We start from the raw sequence: 12,201 nt of genomic DNA on the forward strand, positions 1-12,201 counted from the left end.
AAATTTCATGTCATTAGCACGTCTTGTAATATGTTTACTGAGAAAAATGTTGACGTGTTCGATACTTATTTTACCCGCTGTATTTTCCAGTTATTTGACTCCAATCTGCACAACAGAAGTGGCAACATTCAGCTAATCTGCAGACTGTAAATAATAACAAACAGCTTTGTTTTTTTTTACTAAGATTCACAATATTTCTGGAGGAATGAGGTTCTGATAATCGTGCAGATTGAGTGAGAAACTTTAGACAGTAAATTTGTGGCTTCACCTCTTATTTCAGGGCTGTGCTCACTGTTACATTCAGTAAACAGAAAACATCCACCTGAGTATGATGATTCCATCCTTACTGATTTAATCAGTCTTCTTGCTAAATGGGCAGGTGGCGACAGAGAACAGGTTATATGTCAGCTGAGGAGTCGGGACCAAATCATCTTCTGACATGAGCTTACAGTCACTAAACCAGCTCCACAGAAACAATAACTGCCATTTCAGTAAAGTTTTGTGCCTTTTTGCTTTTTGACCGAACAAAATTACCCCCACTCAGCAGAAAAGAGTGGAAACTAAATTCTGTCTTCAAGCCAACTTGCGTTGTTGTGAGGTTTTCCTTTAGGTCAGCTGGATTTGGGCCAACTTTTGAGTTTTCCCTCTTAAAAGTCGCGGTGTCTTGAAGCAGTTTCCAGCCCACCTGGTTCAGCTCTGACCTAATAGCTCGCTGATGTAGTTCGGCTGCTCAGCCTTCCAGGGTCGTCTTCAAAGAAAGCATTTCACATCATTTGGCTCAATTTTGGATTGTTAAAATCCTGACGGGTGATGTTTCTTGCACTCTTTGTTGTCGACTCTGTGGTTCCAAAGACTTCAGTCACTGCTTTAGTGAGACACCTATAATCCTGTCTTTACTGACAGAAACTATGGCCGCCCCAAAATAAAACCATAAACTGGAATTTTAGAAAGAAATCTGGGTTTGATCGAGCGTGAAACGGGTGGAAAAAATGGGAAAAAGCTGCAACTGAAGGAGAAAAGGGCAAACCTCAGATAAGGAAGAACGAAAACTTTACATGTGAGGAGACATGATGTACGACTGTGTGTGTGTGTGTGTGAGTCCTGCAGCTTGTTAGTCATACTTGTTAATATGTGCTCGTTTTATGAGCTCTCTTCAAAGACTGATGTGGCGTTTCATCTCATCTACACCTTTACAGACGCTTGGAAGAAGCTGAGAGGTGAGAGAAGCAGACAAAATAAAAAGAGAGTTTGGTTTGTAAAAGCATCAAACTTCAAAACAAATTAATAATTCTTAAATGATGACTGAAAACATTTGTAGAAGCCGAAATTGAGTCTGCTAAAAAGGCTAAAAGCTAACAAAAAAAACCTCTGAAATGTAAAGTAGAAAAATGCTAGCTAAAATTTAAAAGTGACAAAAAGCTGCCTTCAAAGACACTAGCTAAAAGCAAAATGTTAGCTAAAATATAATACACCAGCATGAACTATTAGTTGTGAAATGCTAGGTAAAAGCTTGGTGCTCATATCCAGAAGTTGCAGTGTGAGGGGTGGTCAAAGTTGGCTAAAAGAAATGAAATGATAGCTTGAAGCCGACATGAAAAACTCTAAAATATTAAATAGCACAATGCTAGCTACAAAACGTAACAAAAAGTTACGTTAAAAAATTGCCTAAAAGCAAAAAGGCAGCAAAATATTAGCTAGAAAGATATTTGAAAAAACACAAGCATATAGTTGCAAAATGCAAGCTAAAAGATAAAATGTATAAACTGAAACTGAGTTGGTAAAAAGAATCAAAATTATAGCTTAAAGCTAACAAAAAACTATCAAAATAAAAACTGCACTCAAACAATGATAGGTTGGATTTAAGTCAGTTGGTTCCAATATAAAGCAACTTTCATATTTTATTCAAACGTAAAAGTGAAAATTGTGTTACAATTACTCAACTCAGTTGAGTGGAACCACTTGACATGACTTGGTTAAGTAAATGCAACACATCTGTTTTTTGAGTGAAAAATGCTAGCTAAAAGCTAAAAGTAACAATAAGCTACCTTCAACATAGAAAAACACTAGTTCAAAGCAAAAAGTAGCAAAATGTTAGCTAGAAAGATATTAGAAAAAAACAAGAATGAAGCTAATAGTTGCAAAATGCTACAGCTAAAAGCTAAAATGATTAAAAATCGTGGCTAAAAGTTTTAGAAGCTGGAACTGAGTTGGCTAAAAGAAGCAAAATCATAGCTTAAAGCTAACAGAAAAACTCTAGAATGAAAAAAAATGCTAGCTAAAAACATGCATGAAGCTAATAGTTACAAAATACTAGCTAAAAGCTTAAATGATAAAAATCTTTAGTCTCAAGTACAGGATGCTCCTTTTTTTATTTAATTTACGATACTGCAGATGTTACGCAAAGAAAACAAACAAAAAGGGACAAAGATGAGATAATGTAAGGTAAGATAGAAAACAGACAACTTGAATTATGCTGAATTTTGGTTAATTTTGGTTCTTCGTGTTTGTTAAATCCACACATTATGAAGCAAACCCATAAAAACATCATAAAGTTTATATTGGCACGATTAAGCACGATAATTTACGTGAGTTAAACGCCGTCATAAGAGATGGTATTTAACTCCCAGAAATAAGCAGAATTCCTCATTATTACCCCGGACATTAAAAGCTGGAGCGTTTTTTTTTTTTTTTTTTTTTTCAAATGCCTGCCTCTTGATTGCAATTTGCTTTATGATCGGGGAACTCTCACAAAGCAGCCCAGATGCTCCGAGCGAGCCGGTCCTCGGTTGGACTCGCTTACTTTGATGATTCTTTGAAAGAAAAATCCACAAAATAAAGTTTGGTTTGGAGACCACATATCTAACACACAGACACACAAACACACATGCACAGTATGCAGACTCACACAACTCACAATTTGTGGTACACTGAGGCATTCTTTCTCCCTTCTTTCTTTGCTCCTCCTTTCTCACATACATACACACCAAGCTGGACTCATTAATCTGGGCAGACTCAGGAAACCGCTCCAGTGAGCTGGCTGGAGGCCCCGGGAGGGCTGGAAGGAGGAGAGGGGTGGGGGATCAAAGCGAGGACGAGAACAGCAGACTCGCTGAAAAGAAACAGCAGAGGAGGGGAAGAAAAGAAAAGACGAAAGTTTTGAGAGGGGGAGAAAAGAGAAAGGAAATTTTCCTTCTGCTCTTAAGTTGTGGAGAGAATACAGGAAGGAAAAGCTCTTGATTTAATGAACTGCAGTGTGTGTGTGTGTGNCCCCCACCCCCCCCACGCCTTCTCATTAAGACAAACTGTTGTTAAAGGCCAAGCAGCTTTCACTGCCTCTAAAGCCAACACCCTGCAGCATGGTGGGGTGAGGGTGGAAAGATGAAGGAAAGGTACAAAAAAAAGAACAAGAACAAGAATCAAATAGAATCCGGGGCAAAGAACAAAGGAGATTATTTTAAAAGAAAAAACATGAAGGTGAAGGAAACTGTTAGGAGGGGGAAAGGGGGCACAGAGTAGGAAAATCCAGACTGGGAGCAGAGAGGCAAAGAGAGCGGGGGGGTGAAAAGTCAGGAATATCACTTGCAGCTGTTGTAGGCTCATGTTCCCAGAATGCATTGCAACTTGGGAAGTATTTCWAATAAGATAGAGCGGCGTCATGGTTGCGTTCGAATCAAAACATCCAAAACAACTTCGAAGYGAAGACGATATGAAGTCATTAAATGGCTGCAGTGTTTGCCGTAGAAACAAACAACACATTTGTTTCATTACGAACCTAAAATAAGATCCTCTTATAGGAAATACTGGTTGTTTTAGCAGCACGTTATTAAACTCTGTGTCCGCCAAGCTGCTCACTTCAGGCCGTAGCTTCTCCAGGACTGCATTCAGAATTAGCATGTTTCATGTTTGGCGACCTGTAGCAGCCAAAATCTCAGCTAAAACAAGACAGCTATGCAGATGTGTGTGTGTATGTGTGTGTATGTGTGTGTAAGGGAGAGTGGCAAGGCATGCTGAGGTAGATTAATACCGCTGCGCAGAGGGGGGGTTTCTCCATTCAGGGCTGACTGATGTGCGTCCCAAATTGATTTATGAAAACGGCTCTTAATCAATTATGTGTGGAGAAAGAAGAAGAGAAAGACAGAGGAAGAGGGGGAGGAGGGGGAGATAGAGTGGGGAAATAAAATATATWAAAAAAAGAAGAAGAAGAGGGAGGAAAGGATAAAGCAGCAGAGGAATGATGCTGCTCCACTGAAGGAATGTCAGCTCATGCCACAGGTGTCCGGCCTGGTGGATGTGACGCTTCCACAAAGAAAACACAAAACCATCCAARGCTGATTGATGTTCGCAGCCAATTCCTTTTTTTTTTCTTCTTGTTTTTTATTCGTTATGCAACGTGGAGCGWAAATATTAATCTTCACGTGTGGGATTCATGAGAAGAAAATCACGGAGGGGAAACTACATGCTCAGACTCGACACCGCAGCGCGTGTTGGTTTTTTGTTGCAGTTAACAGCAAAGTTTTGGACTGAAAGGTGGAGGTGGTGGAGAGGAGCTGCAGTTGTTTAAAAAGCCTTTTTCCTGCCTCACCCATTGTGCCTGAGATGGGGGTGTTAAAGGGGGGGTGGCGGGGAGTGGAGGGTCACGCTGGGAGCTTGTTTCTCCTGCCTGTCAGAACTCTATCTGGGCTCCAGCCGGAACTAATCAACTCCAAAAAGGCCTTCGCCATTACCCAGGGTGCAACGGGCCGGGCTGGGGCTGAGGCCGGGGTGGGGTGCTGGCCGGTGGGAAACAGAGAACAGGAGAACTAAGAGAGAACCCCACCCACCCACTCACTCTCCCTTCACACACGCAAGCACTCCATTACTCCAGCAGCCCGTGCAGCGCACACAACTCTCCCACTGTTTCACACTGAAGCAATAATAAACACTTGCAATAATATTTTCCCAGCAGCCAACAGCCTGCTGCAGATCAGAACCTCGCACAGCTGTGGAGGAGGACGCCTCGGCGCACACGGACCCCCACTCCACATGCAAACATGCACATGTCACACGGTGCRCACGGTGCACGTGCAGAAGGCTGGGTTATTAAAGGTGATTTCTGATGAAAAAAAGCTGCACGAAATCAACTTCAAATTCAAAACAAAACAAAATGAGAAAAACAATACTTCTTATAAAATTATGGCTAAAAACATTTGTAGAAGCTGAAACTGAGTTGGCTGCAAAAAAGCTAAAGGCTAGCATGAAAAGCTCTGAAAGTAGCAAAATGTTAGCTAAATGTTAACATTTGAAAAAAACAACAACTATGAAGCTAATAGTTGCAAAATGCTAGTTAAAAAGGGATAGTAATAAAAAAAATATATATAGCTACATTTTATAAAGCTTACACTGAGTTGGCTAAAAAGGTGAAAGCTATCATAAAAACCTTTGTGAGAGTAGAAAAATGCTAGGTAAAATTAAAACTAACATAACGTTGGTTAAATGATAATTGTAAAAAACAAAAAGCATTACGCTAATAGTTGCAAAATGGTTAAATCTATAGAAGCTTAAACTGAGTTGGCTAAAAGAAGCAAAATGCTAACATTAAGCAAACATGGAAAAACTCTAAAGTAGAAAAATAAAAGCTAAAAACAGCAAAAAAGCTACCTTCAAAGTAGAAAAAACACTAGTCATTGCAAGATTTGAGCCAAAAGCTAAAATGGTCACAGAAAATGATTAGCTAAAATTTGTTGAAACTGCGTGTTTTAAAGAAGCAAAACGCTAACTGAAGCTAACATGAAAAACTATAAATGCACCCCAAAACAGAAAAATGCTAGCTAGAATCTATCAAAAAGCCCCATTCAAAGTAGAAAAACCACTAGCTAAAAGAGAAAAGTAGCTAAATGTTAGCTAAATGATAACATTAGAAAACACAAGCATGTAGCTACCTAAAAGCTAAAATAATAGCTAAAACCAGTAAAAAAAAAAGCTTTGGCAGATTTCTAAATTAATTTGAAGGAATTATAGCTCTGGGATATTTATTTTACATAATATTAGGAATTTAGAAAAATACAAAAGTTTCAATAACTGAGACTTCCTGAATAAAATAACCTGAATAATGATTTGACTTTGAATGGTTGAAATAATTGCATGTGAAAAAGATACAGAAAAGACAATGAGTAAAGAGAAACAGGATCAATAGAAGCAGCAAAATAAATGTTATTTACCTGAAACTCATCTTGTTTTAAAACCTGAACCTGAGGCCCTGCCGCTGTAATAGTTTTCATCTTTCAGTAAATCATTTTGTTTGTGTTTCGAAAATATGCTTAAATATTTGTAAAGTGAATAAGAGTTAAAAAAAAAAACTAAACTGACTTTCACATTTTAACCCAGCACCCACTAAGCTGTAGCAGCACATTCACACTGCTCTCTGCTGGTTGTTGTCCTGCACTGAATCTTAAAAACAGCGACGATTACTTCATTTAAAACAAAACAAAACAATAAAATATATGCAAGTCACGCTATAAACAAAATGATTTTTTTTCTTTTCTTTTTGACAAAACTTTCCCAAATTATCTGCTTTAAACAGAAACTACTTCCTGTTTGTGTTATTATCCTACATATAAACAAACTCTTTGTCACATGGAGTGTGTGCACAAGCTTCAGCGTGTGTGTTTTCTGACTTTGTCCTCCTTCACTGAGGTGAARTGGGGGCACATTTAAACAGGACCCCCCCACCCCCACCCACCCCATTCATGCCCCTCTGCATCATATTTGTGCGTTCTGTGTACGTTCCACCCTTGCTGCACGCAGATACTAGATCAGGCCTCTGAGCAGCCCTGGGTGTGGGAACAGAGAGGGGCAGCATGAAGGTGCTGCTCACATGGGAACTTTCCTGGAGGTGGAGGAAAAGGGGGCATTGAGGGGCACTGGGCTGAGGTTAATCCTCTTTCACCCCCACCCTTCACTCAGCCAGCCGGAGGACAAAGAGCCCCGCTCACCTCCCTCTGCGTGGCCACCCTGACCCCTGACCCCCACGTTTACGGCCGCTGTCCTCAGCTCCTTTATGCCCCCGTCCTGTTATTATCTGCAATATTTACTCCTTTTGATTTCCCTGCTGCTCATTGTCAACATCCACACAGGTCTTTTAAGAGGAAAAAAAAAAATCAAGTGCTCTCTTTCTCCTCCTCCTTTAAAACGAAGAGCAAACATCACCTGAAGTGGAAACAAATCAGCAGCAAATATTCAGGTTTTCATTAATACGTTCCAATTAATTGATCAAAATCCAGAAGTGAATTCTTATTTAGTGTCCCACAGCGTTTGTCTGATTTCCCTGCTTGAAACACATCATCTGCCTTTGTTCTGTTTATTCGTCTCGAACCCCCAAAAACAACTTTTCAAACCATAACTCAACCGAACGACTGCCCACACGCACCACCCTGAAGACATCTCAGCCTCTTACTGCAAGAAAAAYACAGAGATAAATCACTTTCCTACTGCCGTGTCTTCACGAGACCTTTGAATAGATCTGAGACAACTMCTGATGTCAACATGGGTCTCCTGAGATTGGGTTATATTTCTTTGTTGACTTTTCATCTGAAGTGGGTTTTTTTTTCTGTTAGGCACAAAAAAGGTTGTTAAATACAAAAAGTCACAGATACAATTCTTGTGTTATGAATCTGCAGCTCCACCTGCTGGCTTAAATGTTTGATTAATGAGAAAAAGTACGTGAATGTCCTGACATCCTAAAGCTGGGTAACTTTGCAAGCATTATATTATAATAATAATAATGATAATAATGGTAATAATAATAATAATAATAAAGGATTTTTTTTCTTGTCTTAAAGGCTGACTGACCCCTGATGAGGTTTTGTTGTTGAGCCCTGCTGTAAATGTGTTAGACACTAACAGATGAGGTAAAATCATTGACATATATTACTGGATTGGGTGTGGCTAGCGCGTTGCTATGCACACACTGGAGCTCTGTTGTGCACTGAGGAACCTCAGCAAAATGAATGGATGTCAATGGACTGTGAGGTGTCTTCCTGATGAAAAAACTCATAACTTTCTTATTTCTTGCTCCATCTTTACAAACTATGGTTCAAAATAAAGCTGAGGAAATTGTGTATTTCATAGATATGGAAATTTAAAATAAATAACTAATTTAATATTTTGCATTTCAGAGGTGTGTCTCCCCCCCCTCCCCCATACAAGTTAATGAGTTTTGACCAGCTGGATATATTTATTAATCAGAACTGAGTCTTATATTTAAAATAATAAAATTAATCTTTCAAGTGTGTGTATATACTATATGTGTGTGTACTTGAAAGTTTAATTTAAAAGTATAAATGTATATTCATATTTACATGTATAAAGTGCTCTCTTTATATTATATAATAGTTCATATTTTACTTGTTTAATATCAGTAAATAATATATTTGACAACAGATAAAATCGATTCGAAATAAGATACATTGAAGCTTTTTAAATGTTAGCATACAGGTTTTACGATTAAAATAATTAATTTTGGTTAAATATGCGTAATATTTACCTGTGAAACATAACCCTTTTTAGCTCTTGTAAATAAGTTATAACAATCTATGTAGTTTATAGTGAAGTATTTGTACATTTATAAAGCGTTTGTTTGCACCGCGCTACATTCTGCTCATTGATTTCAATGGTTAGCGTTAGCATTAGCTCAGTGCATAAAAATCCCCCTTGCGAAGCACGCCCAGGTCACGTGACGCCCAATCAACAGGATAAAGAGCTACATGAAGCAGTAAGCAGAGGCCAGCGTTGTAACTGCATCATCCACAGGTAGTCCTCTCAGCTATGATGTCCTGTTTTATACAAAAAGCTGTAAATGAGTTCAGACAGGTCCCAAAGGACCGCTTGAATAAACCACTTCCACTCCTCATCCCTCTCTCTGAATATTGTTTCCTTATGATGGCTATAAAAAAAATAAACAACTTTACAGTAACAAGTGAGGCTGCTCAGACAGCATTGTTAGGAATGACTGTGGAGAAAAAAAATACCATAAAGTTTAAAAGATTTTATTACAATAGTTGAAAAACATTTCCACAAAATACTAAAAAATAATAATAATAATAATAAAACTAACTTCAGGTTTTATCTCAAGTGAGAAGATAAGGCAAACCAGCCTTCTTGTTGTCTCTGTTTCTCCATCTGCTGTGGAAAAATAAAGATAAATTAAAATYTAAGAGTTGGTTAAATAAAAACATCTGTGTAGTCTGCAGTTTGTTTGTGTGTACCTGCATTTTTCCAGTTCCTGTTCCAAAACCATGTGGAGACGCATCAAAACCAGCAGACCTGTGACACAGAAAAGATTATTTTATAATGTTAAACCAAAACCAACTGTTGTGTCAAATAAAAAACTTTATTCCTGGAGTGTACACAATGATAAAAAGTTTTAGAGTCTGTAACATCCTGCTCATTTAGCTGAGCAACTCACYGTCGATGTGGCTGAACGTCCCGCTCAGGCAGCAGCACCGACTCCTCTGAGCCTCGGCTTCCGTCTGAAAATCAAACAGCAGTCAGTTTTCTGTAAACTGCAGGTGACCTCACAGCAGCAGCTTTCTTCTGCCCAGCGTACCTGCTGTGTTTGGACTGAAGGCTGAGTGGGGGACGGGGGAGGCAGAGGGAGATGCCCTGACTGCGACGTTTTGCTTCTGTAACTCGATGAGCTCCAGCAGTCGACTCCGGGCCGCTGCACTCTGCCTGTTGAGCTCCAGGAGGCGCTGCTGCACGCTGTCCACACTGACAGAGCTGGAGGACGTGGTCTGAGCAGGAAAACAAGAGACTAAATCTTCCATAACAAATTCATTTTCATTCCTCTGGTATTGAGTCAAATATTAAACMTGTATTTAACTGTTTTTTGCAAAGTAACTTCTGCAAACTTAGCCTTTCAGCTAGAGATTTTGTCTTTTGGCTAGTGTTCTGTTTCTTTACATTTTTAACTAATKTTCTGMTTCTTTAACYGTCAGTTAGCATCTTKCTTCATTTAGCTGGAGTTCTACTTCTTTTAGCAAGTGTTTCACTTATTTTAGCTAGTTTTCTGGTTATTTTAGCTAATATTCTCTCTTTTAGCTAGGGTTCTGCTTCTTTTAGCTTGTGTTTTGTTTCTTTTAACTTTCACCCAGCAATTTGCTTCTTTCAGGTAGTATTTGTTAGTGTTTAGCCTTTTTTTAGCCAATATTTGTCTTATTTTAGCTAATGTTCTGCTTCTTTTAACTTTCAACTAGCATTTTGCTGCTTTTAGCTAATGTTTCATATCTTTTAGCTAGAATTTCTCTTTTCTTTTAGCTAATATTTCTCTTCTTTTAGCTATTGTTCTACTTCTTTTACGTTTCAGTGTTCTGCTTTATCTTTTTAGCTAGCATTCTGCTTCTTTCAGCTAACATTTTACTGCTTTTAGCAAGTGTTTTACCTCTTATCAAGTGCTTTGCTTGTCTTTGGCTCTTACACTTCAGTTTCATCTACTTCAGCAGTCATTCAACGTTCTTGCAGCCTTTTGTTWTTTATAATTCTGGGTTTGTGAATCAGTCTGACGTTCTAAGATGCTRCTCACCTGTTGACTCGATGTCTTCTCTTCAGGAGACTGAACGCTCTGGCTTCTGTTCATGCTGCTGGACCCGGATGTCCTCCTCTCTCCAGCACTTTGTGGTGTGAGCCTCCCCGCGCTGACGGGACTAGACTCTCTCCGCTCTCTGATGCCGATCGGCAGTCCTGTGACCCCTGAACTGAGGTCCTTGGCCCAGTTGAGCTGAGCCCTGATCAGCTTGTTCTGCCTGCTCAGCTGTGCTACCTCAGCGAGCATGGCTTCAGGAGAGGGCTGCAGGCGGAGAGGATCAGAGGTGAGTGACAGTGAGGAGGGGGAGGAGCGTCTGCTGAGCRGCGCACTGTGAAGACTGGAGGATGAGCCGTGAGCCTGAAGAGCCTCACAGGAACACTGGCCATGCTGCAGAGGAGCAGGAGGAGTCACTGTAAAAAAAAAAGGGAGAAAAATCACTAATTTAAGCCTCTTCAACGAGACAGAGAGGAATTATTTTAAACTGAAAGTTACCAGAACTTTGTTGCCAGTTATCGCTCTGTTGTGGTGGGGAAAGCAGGACAGCRGGAGAAACACGAGCTTGTGTTTTCTCAGGAGCCGACTGACAAACTGCACAACAATTCACCAAAACATCAAGCAGGTTTTCTACAAGAGTCGACACGCGGCGGTCACGCAGACGCTTCATACCGTTAGACTTTGCATGTCCGGCATCGTGTCCACCCAGCAGCCCAAGTCTTCCCATCGCCAGCACCACCGCGTCCAACCTCTGCTCCTGCTCCRCTGCCTGCTGCTGCAGTCCTGCCTGCGCAGCACAGCAACAGATCCGGAGAGATCAAAACGTTTACGGACAACTGCACAGAGGCGAGACGACAAGACACGGAGCCGAGTCTCACCTGCAGGGCTGTCGTCTCCTCCCTCAGAGTCATGGTTTCAGCTGTGAGAGCATCGATGAGCCCCCGCTGCTCCTGGAGCACCTTCTGCAGTTTTCTTTTTTCCTCGGCCTCTTCCTGAGCTTCGGCTTCCCTCTGACACAAAGACTGCAGTTTATTTCAACAAGTAAAACATCTCAAACATCAAAACAATGAACAGAAAAGATTAATTTAGTTTAATTCAGAAGAAGACAGTTTACATATCAGTATTTATCAGTAGCAGGAGGGGACTAATATAAAAAGCAGATCCAAATATTATTACCACTAGAACACCTCAAACTGAAGGCCCGTGGGCCAAATGTGGCCTGCCACATCATTTTATGTGGCCCACAAGAGTTTCAAAGACGTATTAATGTCTTTAAAAAAGCAGTTGCTGCTTTAAAAGGGATCCACGATTAGTTGTAACATTAGACTTTATTTGATAAAACATAGATTTTAACTGTAAAATAAAGATGTAAAAATACTGTAGGCTTGAAGGAAATTTTGTGCATTTTTAGACTACATAGACTACATCACTCCTCTGTCAACGCTCTCTAGTTTCATTTAAAAGAGTCGATCATCAGATATTTTCCAAGATTAACCTTCAGGGTGGATATAGCTCGCTCACACCGAGGACCTATCCACGTCATCATTTACCCAAAACGCTTTGTGGGTTAATAAAACGGCTCAGTCTGTGTTAAAATATGTACAGTGGTTTGCAAAAGTATTCATACCCCTTGAACTTTTCCATAT

At 39.9% G+C, this 12,201-nt stretch overlaps 1 protein-coding gene across 1 annotated transcript in view; it reads right to left on the reverse strand.

Moving 5' to 3' along the window:
• Window positions 1-9,007: 9,007 nt before the first annotated feature.
• spice1 (spindle and centriole associated protein 1) overlaps window positions 9,008-12,201 on the reverse strand; it is a gene marked incomplete at its 5' end in the record, with an annotated part of 13,301 nt that continues 10,107 nt past the window's right edge. Inside the window, 8 exon segments of the mRNA XM_014002234.1 lie at window positions 9,008-9,159; window positions 9,243-9,300; window positions 9,443-9,506; window positions 9,584-9,770; window positions 10,559-10,971; window positions 11,054-11,149; window positions 11,228-11,342; window positions 11,434-11,577. Of these exon segments, the coding sequence (XP_013857688.1) occupies window positions 9,100-9,159; window positions 9,243-9,300; window positions 9,443-9,506; window positions 9,584-9,770; window positions 10,559-10,971; window positions 11,054-11,149; window positions 11,228-11,342; window positions 11,434-11,577 (1,137 nt within the window).

The sequence above is a fragment of the Austrofundulus limnaeus genome, unplaced genomic scaffold (assembly GCF_001266775.1).
Source record: "Austrofundulus limnaeus strain Quisiro unplaced genomic scaffold, Austrofundulus_limnaeus-1.0 Scaffold12, whole genome shotgun sequence".
NCBI lineage: Eukaryota > Metazoa > Chordata > Actinopteri > Cyprinodontiformes > Rivulidae > Austrofundulus > Austrofundulus limnaeus.